The 16,385-nt window shown below is 39.9% G+C and overlaps 1 protein-coding gene across 5 annotated transcripts in view; it reads right to left on the bottom strand.

Moving 5' to 3' along the window:
* Positions 1-407: 407 nt before the first annotated feature.
* The window catches only part of EGF (epidermal growth factor), a 93,071-nt gene continuing 77,093 nt past the window's right edge, over positions 408-16,385 (bottom strand). For 4 of the 5 annotated variants that reach the window (XM_077882286.1, XM_077882287.1, XM_077882288.1 and 1 more), the window contains 5 exons: positions 14,949-15,093; positions 9,639-9,803; positions 6,456-6,573; positions 3,385-3,490; positions 408-1,471 (listed from right to left, as the gene is read on the bottom strand). In XM_077882286.1, the coding sequence (XP_077738412.1) occupies positions 1,236-1,471; positions 3,385-3,490; positions 6,456-6,573; positions 9,639-9,803; positions 14,949-15,093 (770 nt within the window). In that variant the 3' untranslated portion in view covers positions 408-1,235. Of the gene's footprint in view, positions 1,472-3,384; positions 3,491-6,455; positions 6,574-9,638; positions 9,804-14,948; positions 15,094-16,385 lie in introns of those variants that run through there. The other variant, XM_077882290.1, reaches the window with a different exon arrangement.

Genomic DNA, 16,385 nt, shown 5'->3' with positions numbered 1-16,385 from the left:
CTAAATCTTTACCAAAATTTCTAAGTATTGACTTGAAGAGATGTGCTTCAAATCCTTTTTATGCTGATTTCTAGCCTAACCAAAGTCTAAGGAGTTGAAAAGAAATGCAAGAAAAGATAAGCAAAAGGGCCAGCTAATGCATAAACTGAATAATCCAAAGGCCCAAATAGTCTACACTTACTGTATTAGGTTGTGTGATTTATAACAACGTCTTAGCTATAAGAATAAGATTGAATTAGAACACCTTGTGAAGTTTTACTTTACAAAGTTACAACAATACATTTCAAAACTATTTTTAGAACTTTAACAATAGGAAGCTCTGACAATCACCTTGGCAAATCACTTTGGTTCAACTTTAATATCCCTTAGAATATAATTTATAACTTAACCAGGAATACAAGAAAATGTTTATGTTTTATGATGATTTTATTTAAATAATTAGAAGATATTCGTTGTTCAAAATGAAAATAAATCTGAAAATTTGCTTGCAATCTCATATTTGAAAAGAAGTAAAAATTCTGTGCCAACACATGAAAGGAAAATTTACCGTTTTCATTAAAAATATTTCATGGGGAAAGAATAGTAAAGCTTGAGAAACACCGATGTCTCTTGAGTTATTTTTTAAAAATAAAATATTTTAATTCAAAGATTTTAAAATAGAAAAAATAAGCCAACTCATTCCAAAGAAATCAGGTTCTAAGTTAATACATTTTTTGGTCAATTTATAAAAATTCATTCCATGAAATTAACAGCATGGACCACACCGATGGTAGGTTAGGTACCTACAATGTATCATAACAGCAATTTTAATATTCTAATCATTTTTATAAGATTGAACTAAATATTCTGTCCAGATAAAAGGAATTACCTTATATAAACAGACAAGTGTGGTTACCTGCTTTCACCTAATTTCTTCTGGGGCTGCAGAGAAAAAAAAATCTGTCTGTATTGACTACAGAAGATAACACAGAGTAATACTGTGTTCCAGTTTCTAATGAGTTCCCTAGTGATTCTCCCAGTTGCTCTTACTTGAAAATCTGCAGTGGGACTGCTTGAAGGAAGAAACAAAAGCACAACTACATATTTGTCTCCAGGACCCTGGGTTGGTGATTAGTTGAAGAGATTGTGGCACCAAAATCTGTATTTTCCCTCTACTTTTTGAAATGAAATATTACCGTCTATCAATACAGTTTATACTTTTTGACCTTTTAATTCCAGTTGTCACTGAATCAGCTTCATTTGGTGTGGTGGATCTGGGGCCCTTTGTTGCAATAAGGGTTAGCTGATAGGAGAGACTGTGGCTTCTCAACCCCCAAAGCAATGGGCTGTGCCTCATAGGAGGGGACAGAAAAGCTCTGCTCCATTGACTGAGAGCCGGTGCCTCTATTACTGGATGGTGGAGTGCAGCAGCCTTGCTCTGTGTCCTTATATAACTGGTGTTCATTTCTCCATGAGGTCCGTTTTACTGACCCTATACAAAAGGAATAAGAAACTTTAGGGTTCACATCATTCACAATGTCCATTCGCAATGTCCAGCAAGAGAGGCCCTAATGATAGTGATTAGAGAGTAGGCCTGAAAGATGAGACACAAAATGAATCCATTCTCAGACTCTCTGGACCCGATTTCTAAAAAATTAGTCTTGGTTGGATGAGATGATTCAAAGGCCATGCTTGACATTCTTCTGACATTCTCTGTGCATTTCTCTCCCCTTCTGGGAGACTTGAGAACAGAGCTGAGGTGCACTTGCATGCCTAGCATGGTACTTTGCCCATAGCATGGTGCTAACTCAACCTGCACCAGTTGATGTTGGTTGAGGTCAATGAATATGGTTCCTTGGATCCACCGCTAGTACAGCCTGTGTTTTTATGGGTTTTCCAGGAGCAGAAAAGGAATTGGCTCAGAGCCAATCTCAATCTTTTATCTCATTCTCCATTCTACTTCCCTACCTTGGATCTCTTTGTGCACTTTTATCTTGTGCATTTATGAGACAGCTGGCCGTGATCAGAGGGTGTGATCACTCAAATTGGGAGACAGTTTTATGAATGGCCTACAGAGAGTAAGTCAAACCACAGTAGAATAAGCAAAAAAGCTATTCTAATCTTTTCCTGTGCACTTAGCTAACCAGATCCTGAGTTCTTTTCTGAGTTTAACCATACCTTGGTCAAATCATTGTGCTACTGATTAACTGGAAAAATTATATATACCTCCACAGTGAATTACTTCTGTAACAAAGAATCATGTGCTTTTAGCTCCTCAAGAAAAAGCAATATATAATGATAGGATATTCCATTACTTTCTCATAACATTGGTAATAATAACAAAACCCAAGCAACTTTTGAAAATGCCCAACGTTTTCATTAAGTGGGGAACAAACCTGGTAACAGTTTATATATAAAATTTTATTTATTGTAGTTTTAATATTCAATTCTAAAGTGTACCTTAATATCCAAAGCCTTCACCAAAGGAAAAAAACGTTCTACTGAATTTGGGTTACATGGCAATACACGTATGAGACAGATGCAGAGTGAGTTTTGTAAAACAAGAATCCTATGTTCTCTCTTTAGGGAAATTTGAAGAGGAGAGTAACAAGCATATTCACAAAGGGCAGACATCAGAAAATATAAGCAAAGCTGAAACCCCCCCTCAGCACAGAAACTGGTTTTGTTGGCTCAAAGTTTCTCTGAAACTTTCTAACAGCGTATGATTCAAACATGTTCAACCTTGTCCTCTGAGTTATGAAATAAAATTGATATCTGAGCCCCATGCTCAAGATGTTTATCATAATGCAACTCTTGGCAAAAGTATTATAAGGTATCTAATTCCATTTCCACCTGAAGCAGATTGAATTCCAGAGTAGTCTGAGAACGTGGGTTGTTTTTATGGACCCTCTCCCAGTAGCCCGAATGGACTTCACAGATGGCCAGGCATTTGGCTGAGGGCTGGCCCTTGATAAGATGTAAACACTCCCAAATCCCCAGGAAGACCCTCAGAACAACTTAAATTCACAGGAACCTTCCTACTAGAACATGGAACACGTTTTCTTGGAGTCATTTACAATTTCACCAGAACTATACCTATGGCTACCAGTACAGATCCCTAACCCCAAGAATGATCTAAAAAATGCAGCTGAATTCAAAATAGTCACTCATTGTGTGTTTGCTCGAAGTGATCTAGCAGACTGGTATGTGACCAGAATTTTGAGCGAACATGGTAATCTTGTGCAAGATAAGAATCTAATCCAAATACATTTCTCTAAAGGTCTATGGCATTTCTACAGCTCAGCTGCTCACATAGCTTATACAGTTTAAGTATTGTATCTGCGCATCCATGAGAATTTCACATTCAGGAAAACACTCAGGATCCAGGTAAAGATAGCCACTCACCTGGCTCTGGAGAGGAAAACCGGCTAACATCTGCTGACTCACCATCCTTGAGGGCCATAGGTTGACTTCCATTCCTGAGATTTTGATGTTCCTTTATAACCACAAACTGCAGAGTATACAGGGGAGGAAGGGAGGGAGAGGACATAGCTATAACTCATCAATGATTTCAACACGCATTAAGTCAAAGTCTATGGCTTCATTGTGTTCATCTTATGGAAGGTGGAAGCTGAAAGAAAGGCCCTGTCAAATTTCTCTCTCTTGCTAATAAAAGATTCAGTTTTCAACTGGGAGCCTTATGTTGATTAAGGCAAATAGGCACTACCAATGTCTTTACTGAAGATCTATTCTAATTCTGGAATCCTAACTTTTGGGTCATGGATCCCAAGGGTCCCACTGTTTTATTTAAAGCAATCCAAGAATCCCTAGGTGTTCTAAGCATTGCCCAAAGACCAGACAAATAAGAGCTCATATATGTATGTACTCCAATTTTTCAAATACATGTGTTTGTTTAGTTAATAAAATTCATTTAAACATGCTACCAAGTTCTGAGGAGGTTGGGGTCATTAGCAGGTAATAACAACTAATAGCATAACTACTGTTTTGCAGGAATCCCCCAAATGCCTTTTCATAGTTGAACACTTTAGCAACAAGAATTCTAAAAGGCAGGCCCAGAAAGATTCAGCATTTCTCTTTGGTCAAAAAAATTATTATTTTGTCCTTATTGTATCACCCACAATTGATTGGGCACTTGGAGTGTAGGCTGACCAGAGTCCACTGGCTCACATTCACACTAGATGGATTAGGTATTAAAATAGATCGATGAAAGAAAATAGGTCAATGCTAAAATGAAAGAAAATAAGTTATCTCATGCCTTAGGACAAATAATGCAATTTGCAAAAGTCCTTCCTCACCAATCAGTAAGGGGGACTGCCCCCAAGATTTTAGCTGATCATGCTCTCTGTTGGTTCAGAAATGGACCCTCCACAGGAAGAGTCCATAACTCAGAAATAAAATAAGGAAAAGGGAATTGAAAAAAAACAACAAAACCCTCCCTGCTCATATTTCTCTTTGAGAAAAGTGTAGGAAGCACAACGACTGGAGTCAATTAGGGAGAGAAATGTTGGCGAATCCCATGAACATGTGTTTCCATTTTCTTATTTTCCACAATGCTAATTATCCTTCACTGCTTTCTCTTCATTAATGGTCTCTCTGCAGTGACATATTGCAAAATCGTTACACGATCCATTGTTTAAGGGCATACGCCATTATTTCTGACTAAAATCTAAAGCCAGCCCCTCTGCACTGCAAATTTTCCAGCCACATGTTTGTCTGCCCAGAAGAACATAGGTCCTCAGATTCTGGGATGAGATGAGAAAAGCAGCTGATGGAACCAAATTCGGTTCTGCTGCTTCTCCTGCCATCTCAGAGGCTCAGCTCTCTCTTGCTCCCACTGAGATCTGTAGCAGCAGCTGGTGTCAATGACAATTAGAGTGGACAGTTATGATGGGTTGGGGGGCTGAGCTCAGCAGCCCAAGGCCTCCTCCTACAGCTTGGAGCCAACAAGCTGCTAATGACAGTGGCAAATGTTTTTGATTTTTTTAAAAACTAGATACAGATGGTTTCTCCTTCTTTTCCAATGATTTCAAGAACATGAATTAAAGTTGCTACTCAAAACCTGAATGAAATGCCATAGAGCCCAACAGGTGCAATACAGGTCAGTCAGAAGTCCACACAGTCATGAGCACTCAAAGAACTGAGGATGTTCTAGAGGTAAGCCCACCAAGAAGCACACACTTAGGGATCTGAAGATACAGAAGGAATCTCAGAGGTCATCTAATCCACACCCCTCAGTGTCCTGAAGAGGAAACAGGGGATAAGTAACCTACTGAAGATTCAGACAGCCAATTAGTAGGAGTGTAAGGCTAGACTTCACATTTCTTGTTTTATTTTTGTATTTTAAGTCGTAGCCAGAAAACAAGTATACACTGAATGCCTATAAGAGGCAGGATCAGTGATGACCTGTTGAGCAAAAGCATGGCCACAGGAAAGCTATTCTCTGGGAAAGAGTATGGTGGGGGCAGGGGAGTGGGGGAGTGGTGTGGGAAGGAGACATATGTTGCCTCTGCCCCTCCAAAACATCCCCTAATAACCTTTTCCCTATTTGCCCACAGGTTTCAATCCCCCAATGGATCTGCCACGTATTAGACCAGCCTCTTCTGCAATATATGCCCCCAATAATACCAGCAGTACACACTGAACCACTCAAGTTGTCTCTGACAGGTGTCTGGAAATGGAAATTCCAACAGTTTCAAGGAAGCTTAGCCTATCTAAGCTTGCCCTATACGGTTTCAAGATCAGTTACTGAAGTGGGTGATTTATGAAGCATTTTGAACTTCCCAATCACTATGCTTTTTGGAAAATGTATAGGTTTGCCAGATAAAATACAAGACACCCAATTAGATTTGAATTTTAATGTGAACATTCACTATAAGTATGAACTTATCTAGGTGTCCTGTATTTTTATTTGCTATACCTGGCAACTATTTTGCTGCTGAAATTTAGGGATTTAAAATGTATGTGAAGAAAAAAAATATTAAGAAAATTAGAGGGATCCCTGGGTGGCGCAGCGGTTTGGCGCCTGCCTTTGGCCCAGGGCGTGATCCTGGAGACCTGGGATCAAATCCCACGTCGGGCTCCCGGTGCATGGAGCCTGCTTCTCCCTCTGCCTGTGTCTCTGCCTCTCTCTCTCTCTGTGTGACTATCATAAGTAAATAAAAATAAAAAAAAATTAGAGCATCAGCTGTGTTTCAAAGAAATGAATAAACAAACGAACAAACAAACAGCTACAGTGAGAAACCAGAAGAAAAAAGAAAGAAAAGTAGAGCATAGTCTTGGGCTTTTAAGAAAACGATTTGAAAGAGATTACCTAAAAATTGGGAAAGACTTTTTACATAACTCACAAAAATACAAGTTAGAAGAAGAAGTTACAGGATAGAAGAAAATTATGAGAAAAAATTAACTGGGATCTACATGAAGCCAATTTCTTGCTTCATGTACTTTGGTCACATTACCCAAGGTTGGGGACAAGAGGCCATCCTAGCCTCGCTGTCTGAAGGCCTGCTACTGCTACCCTCTCTGCTTGGCTCTTCATAAGGATTCTTTAAATTTTTTGATGACAACTTCTTAGTCCTGCAATAAAGCCAAAATGTGAGACAATTTCAAAACAACACACAACCAGTAGCCCACTCAGTGATGGTCAGGGACAACCACTTTTGCTATTGAAATATAGGTACCAAAAAAAAAAAAAAAAAAAAAGAAATATAGGTACCTAAAATGTCTCAAAGAAGAAATATTAAGAAAACTAGGAGCATAACTTTGGGTTTTCTCTGTATTCTTTTCTGCAGAACTTTCCAGATGATATTTCATTTTTTTCAAGGTTCTGTGAGATGGCTGGGTTCCTCCCACTAGTCTGGTTGCTGAAAGGCATCAGACACAAGAACACAGAGTGGAGGACCCAAGAGAATACTATCTCATAATTGCCAACCTAGGAAATAGGATAGGTCTCTTGCCTCCAAATCTAGCTTCATAAATACTTGTTTGACAAAGATGAAGCACAAAGTCTATAGAAGGCATGGTGGCATGCCCGAGAGGAAGGGGAGTAAAGTGGGAGAGATCTAATATTAGGCTGGGATATCTGTCCCCAGAGCTGTAGCTTCTAGAGGGAGAGAGAGAGGTACATAATGTATGGAGCAGCCATTGAAAGGAAGGCAATGAAGGAAATGTGGTGGTAAAGACCACTAGCCAGGGACGCCTGGGGTGGCTCAGTCGTTGAGTGTCTGCCTTAGGCTCAGGGCATGATCCCGGAGTCTCAGGTTTAAATCCCACATCAGGCTCCCTGTGGGGAGCCTGCTTCCCCCTCTGCCTGTGTCTCTGTCTCTCTCTCTCTCTCTGTGTCTCTCATGAATAAACAAATAAAATCTTTTTTAAAAAAAAATATTAAAAAACCACCAGCCAGCCCAAGATTCCAAAAATAGTGCTGCTATCTTGGGCAGGTGGCAGCTAAGTCCCTCTAGGAGACAAAGAGTATCAATGCTCAATCGAGACAAGAGAGGCAAGGAGTGATACAAAAGGAGGAAATAACTGATTCTAACTCTTTAAGGAAAATCATTCAATATGCCTCACTTAAAAACTCAAGGGTAGAGCTGTATTTATCGGTATACTTTGGTGACATGACAATATTTAGACTAGAAGTCTTAATTTGATCGTCTCAGAATCAATACACCAAAGTACTGATGCAGTCAAAAACATAGTCAAAAATTTGCAGGGGGGTAAGCTGCTCCACTGATCAGAGCCATTAGGTAAATACCCATACATCTGCTCAGAAAGAACTTTACAACTTTGGATGCCTTTCAGTAAAAAGAAAAAGAGAAAAGGTTCTGAGGAGTTTTCTTTTCGAAAAAATAATGCTTATCACTTTTGATTTAGATATATGGGGGTCAGAAGCTAAAAATGTTCTTATTTGTACATAAAGTCTACTCTAACCAGCTGAGCTGGTCCTTGAATTCTAAGTCCAAAGAGCCAGCAATCTGACATTAGCTTTCAATCCAGAGTTCTGAAGAACATCAGCAGAAAATAAAATTTATTTATTATGTCGTAACCCACAGAATAAGAAAAAAATACTTAATAATTATGGCACACATGAACTTGAGTTTCCTGCTTCAATTCTTTCTACACTATTTGCCAAGCATCTACTTTTCTCTTGGCATTCTGTCCAATGGGACAAATCTTGATTATTTGATACTCTTTCTACAAGTCCAATACCAAGCTAAAAAGTGACATAAATGGTTACTGTTGAACCTCTGAACTAAAAATTTCAAGAGAACCTTGTCTCTCAAGGTGTAAAAGAGGTTCAGAACATGTTACTCTTGGTGGGAAGATTATAGCTCATAACAAATCCCCATGATAATAACATAGTGTTTATTAAGTCCTCTATGCCAGTTCTAAACTCTTAACTCAATTAATTTTATAATAACTCTTGACATTATTACTGTTCTTTGTTCCCATTTTATAGCAAAGGAAATTAATGGATACAGAGGTTAGATAACACGCCTGTTATGACTTCAGCATGACTGGGACTTGTACCTGCGTAGTCTGATCCTAAAACCCATGCTCTTAACCAGAATGCTAAGATACAGCAGGATCTCAGACGAGCACATCTTGGATGATATGCTGAAATTCTCCATAATACATGACACTTGCCATCTGAGTGGCTGCATAGCACTGGTAAATGTGGTTGAATTTTATTCTGCAGGTGGTCATGTAAGTACGTACTCCCTACATTTTCAGAGAATTGGGACCATTAGGTAAGTTGGCCTTAGGTTCTTCAGCCATAAAATGATGAAATGGAGTTAGATAATTCTACAAAGTTCCCTTCAGCCCAAAAGTGTAATGACTCAATAATTTTGTACAGCACAAGCTCTAACAGTACATAAAATGCTTGTCAACATTGATGATAGTGGAGGATGAAGCCCTTTTCAAGAAAAAGGAAAATGATCCCTTCACCTTAATGTAGTATTTTTTGAGATTAAATGTATAAATATTTTTGCTCCAGAGTTTTCAACTTTTACTTTGAAATTACTGAAAACGCAAAACCCAAGGACCTTCCAAGTGAGGGAAAACACTGATTCTCTTGAACAGAAGTTAATGCTTTGTGGGAAATCCACTGCGGGGAAGGCAACCATGAAAAACTAATTATGCCGCCCACATGCGAGCGGGGGTGGGGTGGGGGGAAGCAGGTGACGCCTAAGAGAAGAAAAGTGGACTATGAAAGTGCATTATGCTCAATAAAAACCCCATAAATGGTGCAGATAGGAGCACCCGGGGGGTTCAGCAGTTGAGCATCTGCCTTTGGCTCAGGTCATGATCCCGGGGTCCCAGGATCGAGTCCCGCATGGGGCTCCCCGCAGGGAGCCTGCTTCTCCCTCTCTCTCTGTGGCTCTCATGAATAAATAAATAAAATCTTTTTCAAAAATGCAGATATACCGACAAAGACTGGAATGCAACAAGGACAAGTAAAACCATCGATGTTTTAGAGCAGCCACATCCTCAGCCATTTCTTGTTTTCTTTTATGGTCATTCCCCCTTTCAAATCAATGTGGCAAGTGTGCAGAGAAGGTTCATCTCCCGGAGGCAGGCATGCCCTCGGGCGGGCGGCGCTAGAGCCAGGTGCAAGGTGCACGGGAGGGAAAGGTCACCTGTAGCAGTGCGCGCCCCCCAGCCCGAGCAGCAGCAGCAGGACCAGCACGGCCACGCCCACGGCCACCGCGGCGACCTGCCGCTGCCGGCCCTGGCCCGCGTGGCGCAGTTCCCATTTCAGGTCTCGGTGCTGACATCGCTCCCCGACGTAGCCAAAAACACAGCTGTAACAACACACCAAACACAGGTCAGCCGCAAGCCCTGGCCAAACACGCAGATATTTTTCAGATTCTATATCCTGCTTTCAACCCCTGCATTCCCCAAACTGGGCTCTCTAGAAGCATATGGAAAATCCATCAGGGGTCAGTTGAAAGCACTGTGATGGACAAGTTCATGCAGCATGGGCCCCCGCCCCCCTTGGTCTGTTTGCACCCGGACTGATGAGGGATTATTTGCATGCCGCCTCTATAAGGCATTGCAGAACATTGATTAAAGATCAGCTTCTGTTAGGCTAGAGAAGCTACCTTTAAGACCAACGCAAAGCAACTCTGCCCCGAGAGCCCAGAGAGTTTTTGAACAAATGTTTGGCCAGATTGCAGAGAGTATAGGTCAAAGGAAGGAAGAATTTGAAGGCAGAGTGAGTCCCTCACTGGAGACCAGGCTTATACAACAATGTGTAGTCTCTGAACAGGAAGGGCAGCCTAGCCGGCCAAGGAAACATTTCTTTTCTTTAAAAAAAAAAAAAAAAGCAAAACAAAAACAAAACAAAACAAAAAAAACCACCACTGGCCCGAGAGAAAAGGTCTCAGTGAGGCCACACGGACATTTGCGTCCTTTCTTCAAGGGAGAGAAAAATAAGTGGAGGAAAAGGAGCTTTCAGTGTTTCATTAGCGAAATGGTAACTAGAGTCACCAGCCACCCACGGGAGCCACGGCCGTGTAGGTAAAAGTAAATGAAACAATGCTGCCATCTATTGGGAATGAATACTTCCAGAAATTATGGGATCGTGGGTACAATCGTATTCTATTACTCTTCACAGGAGCATAAAAGTCAAAAATATTCCTTTGAGCATTTTGAGCTACTCACTTGTTAGGAATTTCTCCCCACCCCACCCCGCTCCCAGCCCTGGGTCAGTTATCTATCTGCGCCTCATTCCAAAAGGACCTGAAGGAATGAATGCCCAGGGAATTGATACTGGTTCTCACCGGGGGAAGAGAGCTTGGAAAAAGCATGAGATGAAACTGCAAAAGATCTAGATCCGGGGATCCCCGGGTGGCTCAGCAGTTTAGCACCTGCCTTAGGCCCAGGGTGTGATCCTGGAGTACCTGGATCGAGTCCCACATCCGGCTCCCTGCATGGAGCCTGCTTCTCCTTCTGCCTGTGTCTGTCTCCAACCACCCCCCCATCTCTGTCTCTCATGAATCAATAAAATCTTTAAAAAAAAAAAAAAAAAAGATCTAGATCCTAGTCCCAGTCTAGCTTGAGTTGGTCATAAGAGCGTTGGAAAGTCACTTTCAGAGAGAAGAGGAATGAAACTAGCATTTGTTAGGCAGCCTATGTATCTGACACCGTGCTAGGCACTTTTACTCGCTTTACTTTCGATAGCAAATTCCCATTTTACAGATGAGAAAAGTGAGGGTCAAAAGAGTTAAGTAATTTGTATCAGGTCTGGTGAATGGCAGGGCTTTGGTTGGTTGGTTGGTTGGTTCAGCATAGCTGACACTATGTTACATTAGTTTCAGGTACAGCATAAGGATTTGACAAGAGTACACAGTATGCTCTGCTCATCACAGATGTAGCTGCCATCTGTCCCCACGTATCCCTGTTACGATGTCACTGACTATACCCCCTTATGCTGTGCCTTTTATTCCCATGACTTATTCATTCCATAACGGGAAGGCTGTATCTCACTCTCCCCTTCACTCATTTTACCCATCCCCCTACCCATCTCTTCTCTGGCAACCATCAGTTTGTTCTCGGTATTTACAGGTCCCATTCTGCTTTTTGTTTGTTTATTCATTTTTTTTTAGATTCCACGTAGAAGTGAAGTTAAATGGTATTTGTCTTTCTTGTCTGACTTATTTCACTTAGCGTAATATACTCTGGGTCCCTCCGTATTGTTTCAAATGGCATATCTCATCCTTTCTGTTGCTGCATAATATTCCATCACAAACACACACACACACACACACACACACACACACACACACCATCTTCCTTATCCATTCATGTATCAATGGACACTTAGATTGGTTCTATATCTAGGTTATTGTAAATAATGCTGTGATAGATATCTTTTTGAATTAGTGTTTTCCTCTTCTCTGGGTAAATACCCAAGAGTAGAATTATTAGATTATATGGTATTTCTATTTTTAATTTTTTGAGGAAATTCCATGCAGTTTTCCACAGTGGCTGTATCAGTTTATATTTCCATCAGCAGTGTATGAGGGCTCCTTTGTCTCCACATCCTTACCGATACTAGTTACTTTTTATCTTTTTTGCTTTTAATCAGTGAATGGCAGGTTTGATCCAAATGGTTTTCTGATTTCAAAGCCTGTGTTCTTTTTGCTACATTAGGCTACTTCCTTTTTTCTTGTTTTTTAAATTTTTAAAATTATTTTTATATATTTTTTAAATGAAGTTCGATTTGCCAACACATAGTATAACATCCAGTGCTCATTCCATCAAGCGCCCCCCTCAGTGCCCATCACCCATCCTCCTGCTCGCCTTCCCTTCCATTACCCCTTGTTCATTTCCCAGAGTTAGGAGTCTCTCATGTTTTGTCACCCTCTCTAATTTTTCTACATTGGGCTACTCCCGAAAAGGGTTTTAAGCTCTGTGCACCTCAAGTTATTCTTCTAGAACGGATCATGAAAGAGATAACAGGATCTAAGTGTAGGAAGAATAACAGACTGTCAAGTTATTTCAGGCTTTCCTGGATACTGTTTTAATTCTAGCTATCTTTGGTTATAGTAATTTACTACCAATGCCTAGCAGCCACTTTTAAGCTGTTGGATGTTAATCTTAGAGATTTTAGGGTCTCAGGAAATATGCCAATTACATGGGCAAGAGTCCTGGGCAGCCAAGCCAAGCAGTAATATCAGGGCCTCTCTGGGCCATATAAGGCCCAAAGCAGTAAGCCAGCATTTCACATGGATGGGCCATCCACTACTAGTTCTTGGCATTATTAATTAGTTCTGTTTAACCAAGCAAAAGATTCTTGGGTTTATCTAATCAGATAAATTATTCAAATCTGAGTTTTTTTTGGTCAAATAATTTCAAGAAATTCTAGATTGAGAAAAGGTCAACAAAACTTTTTCACATTGTGGTGTATGTACTATGATCAAGAACTGAGGGCTAGAGTATGCAGCATTTCTCAGACTGATTTGACCACACAACTCCTTTTCCATGAAACATTTCACAACACTGGTGCTGGGGCAGCTTGATCTCAAGAAGACCTAGCCAACCTGTGGGTTGGTTCAAAGCCAAATCAGAATGAATGAGGACCTCCTTTTAGCTCAGGGGGCTTGGTCTTCTGAGAATCTCCAGACCAGGGAAACTTTGAGAAAGATGTGGGGTGTGGAGACTTCAGTTCTCACATCCTCTGCACCCCAGGCAGCCAGGGGATCTCTGTATCTGAGGGGAGCTTCCACTGTCTTCAAGCAAGGAAAGAAGAGGAGCCCTTTATAAACCTTCTCATGGTATTCAGAACCCTGCAGAATGATGTCCAGGAGGTGTTTCTAATAAAAGTTGGAGTGGTGAGCACTCCTAGAGATGTGTTATCATAGAATTTAAAAAATACAAGGTGAGGTCATTGAGGCAAAAGGAGGAAAGGGTTGAATGTCTGATTAAACCACATTTTTATTTAATGTAGAATTTAAAAACAAAGTTATGATCTAGATTAATGGGACCTCTGGTGATATTTTAAATATTGCTTTTCATTAAAGGTCCTTAAATATGAGTGTTATCTCTAGTTTAATTGTCATTTTGTAGCAATTCATGTTTAAAACCTTATCAGGGAACAAGATATTTTCATCAGGATTTAATGACAGAAAAGCAGTGTACTAAAGAGTTCATAAATCATTTAATGAATCGATGCCATCGGGTCAAATGAAAATAATGTACTAAATGCAATTCGTAATTGTGAAGTATCCCTCACATTATTGTAATATCTCTCATAATCTAAAGTATCATAGAGATAAACAAATCATGATCTAATAAAGTAGGACATTTATCTTCATGATTTCATTATTTTGGATAATAAGGAACCATGAATAAATAAAAAATAATTTATTCTTATTATCAAAATCAAGGATAACTACTGTGAATATGGATTTATCTTAGGTTAGAAAAATTACAGCGTCTGAATATGAAGGTAGAATTCTATGAGCATTGAGTCATTTTCACTAATATTCACGAGTATTTTTCATTATTTTTGTCTGGCTGATACGATTTATAATGCAAGGCACTCCTATTTAGACTATGTTTCTGCTGATTATTATTCATAAAATAATAAAAGCCTTTAAGCTTATAGCATCTATTCATGAGGACCAGAATATTTTATCACTTCTTCCTTAGGCACAGGGAAAATCATCAATGAGTCAGGACTCTAGCCACAGGAGACCTATTTATTTTTCTGGACCTATCAGCTCCCTCTGATTGACTTCAAAATCCAAAATCCATTAAAAGTAAAATTTGATGCAGAATTAGATACTGCCAGAAAGGAAATGTTTTCTGAGTAAGTATGGTAGGAAGACTCATTGTCACCCTTAAATCTACTTTTCAGTTGACTGTGCCCACTATTGAAACCTTCACAGGGATGAGGAAGGAGCAAAAACAGCAGGCCCCATTTCCGGCACTTGTTACTAAGCAACCGAAATGTAAACGCCAATATTAGAAACTGAAGAAAAATATTTTTTTTCCAGTTTTGACAATTGAAGGTAAGAAGTCCAGTGTGTATATATTACACTTTTGTAAATTCAGAAACATATTGTGGATGTTCTCCACATATGCAGCGGGAAACAATTCAAAGTTTTCAGGGATTCTTTCACAAACTCAAGTTTTCAGCTAGAACGAGAGGTTTAAGCCCCAGACTGTATCAGTAGTAACATCAAGTTAAGTAAAAGGGAAAATCACCAATTCCTTAAATGTATATTTACTATTGGCAGCTAGGGGGTTGGGGGTGGGGTTTGCAGAGAGGGTGCAATACATGTACACACACACGCACTTTATATATATATGTGTTTATATATTTTTCCCTAGCAAAAACCTAATTATAGAAGAACTTCCTTGATACAAATTTTATGAATTAGCAAAAGGTTACAGACTGCCACATCATACCTCTTTGCCATCACAAAGACTTGACTTACTTGCATGCGTATCTGTCGACTGCTTCAATGTACATACACACACCATTATAGAGGCAGTACCCATCATAGGATGAGGGGCATTCCCGATAACCATTTCTCACAGAATAGTGACTGTCCTCCATGGGATGAGAAGGCGGAGTAGAGTCTACAAAAATCAAAGACATTAATTTTACTTTCTGAAGTGATTAGGTCTCTCAGGTATCAATATCAGGAACTAGTCTCTGTGAACAATTTGTGATATAGTGTCTTTTAGTGACAAGAACTCAGAAGCAACTCTAGTTTCACTTTCCTAACCAGACTTCACATCATTCACCATGAAGCCAGCCATTCTTTCTTTAGGTTCAGTATTATCTGACATAAAGCATATTGGAGGCAAGTAAGGGAATGGTCAATTCTAAATTATTGCAAGGATCCCGAGTCACTGGTCTCATTATAAAAGTCATCTGTCATCCACAAACACACACTCATGGTGTGAAATGACAGCCAGCTTTAAGAGGGTCTCACTGAACAAAAGTACCTCTTTATGGCTTATAAACTACCAATATACAATCCATTATCCCCAGTATCAAAAATTTCTCCCATACAATGCTTCTAAAAATGATTTAACTTTCAAGAGGGACCTTCAAAGACAAGACCAGCAAATTCAACAGAAAAGAAATGCTACCGTGACAGAGGGAATGTCAAGGTGGTAAGGTCACTTTTATTGAGTGGTTCTCCACTCATTAAAAGGAAAACATTAGGGTGTATAGTTGACTATACAAATATTAGCAGTCTTTCAATGCCTTTAAGAAAAGCAAATTATGTGAGAAAAATAATATATTTTTTAAAAAAGACCCAAGTAAGTACAGAAATTTCCCTTCTTAAGATGTTTCCTGCTTGCAGAGCTGAGACAGATAAATTGCTGGCAGTGGTGGCGACAGAGTCCCTGATCCTGGTTTCCAGGGTCAGGATGAAGCCAGCTCCCCCCTTCTTGAGTGCAGATGCTGAGAAGATACTGCCCTTTGGGGAAAGCCTTGAGGAAGCACAAGTAGACCATTAACATTTAAAAAGAAAGAAACAAGAGGTGCCTGGTTGGCTCAGTCAACCGAGCATCTGGCTTAGGCTCAGGTCATGATCCCAGGGTCCTGGGATCAAGCAAACAAGCCCCCCCCCCAATACACACACATATTGGGCTCCCTGCTCAGCGGGAAGCCTGCTTCTCTTTCTCCCTCTGCTCCTCCCCCTGCTTGTGCTCTTTCTCTCTATCTCAAATAAATAAAAATCTGGAAAAAAGAAAGGAAAAAGAGCTGAAGTTCCAATTCAGATCAAGAAATACTAGTTTTTTAAGGTAATATTTTAAAAGCTTTAAAAGTGATTCAAAATGTTAAGGGTCCAGATATCCTTCCTGATCTGCCTTGACCTGCAAAATTTTTCCAGCAGCCCCAGAAATCAACATTA

Source organism: Canis aureus, chromosome 33, assembly GCF_053574225.1.
Source record: "Canis aureus isolate CA01 chromosome 33, VMU_Caureus_v.1.0, whole genome shotgun sequence".
Lineage (NCBI taxonomy): Eukaryota > Metazoa > Chordata > Mammalia > Carnivora > Canidae > Canis > Canis aureus.
The sequence above is the reverse complement of the archived record's forward strand: the minus strand, read 5'-3'. Positions and strand labels throughout refer to the sequence as shown.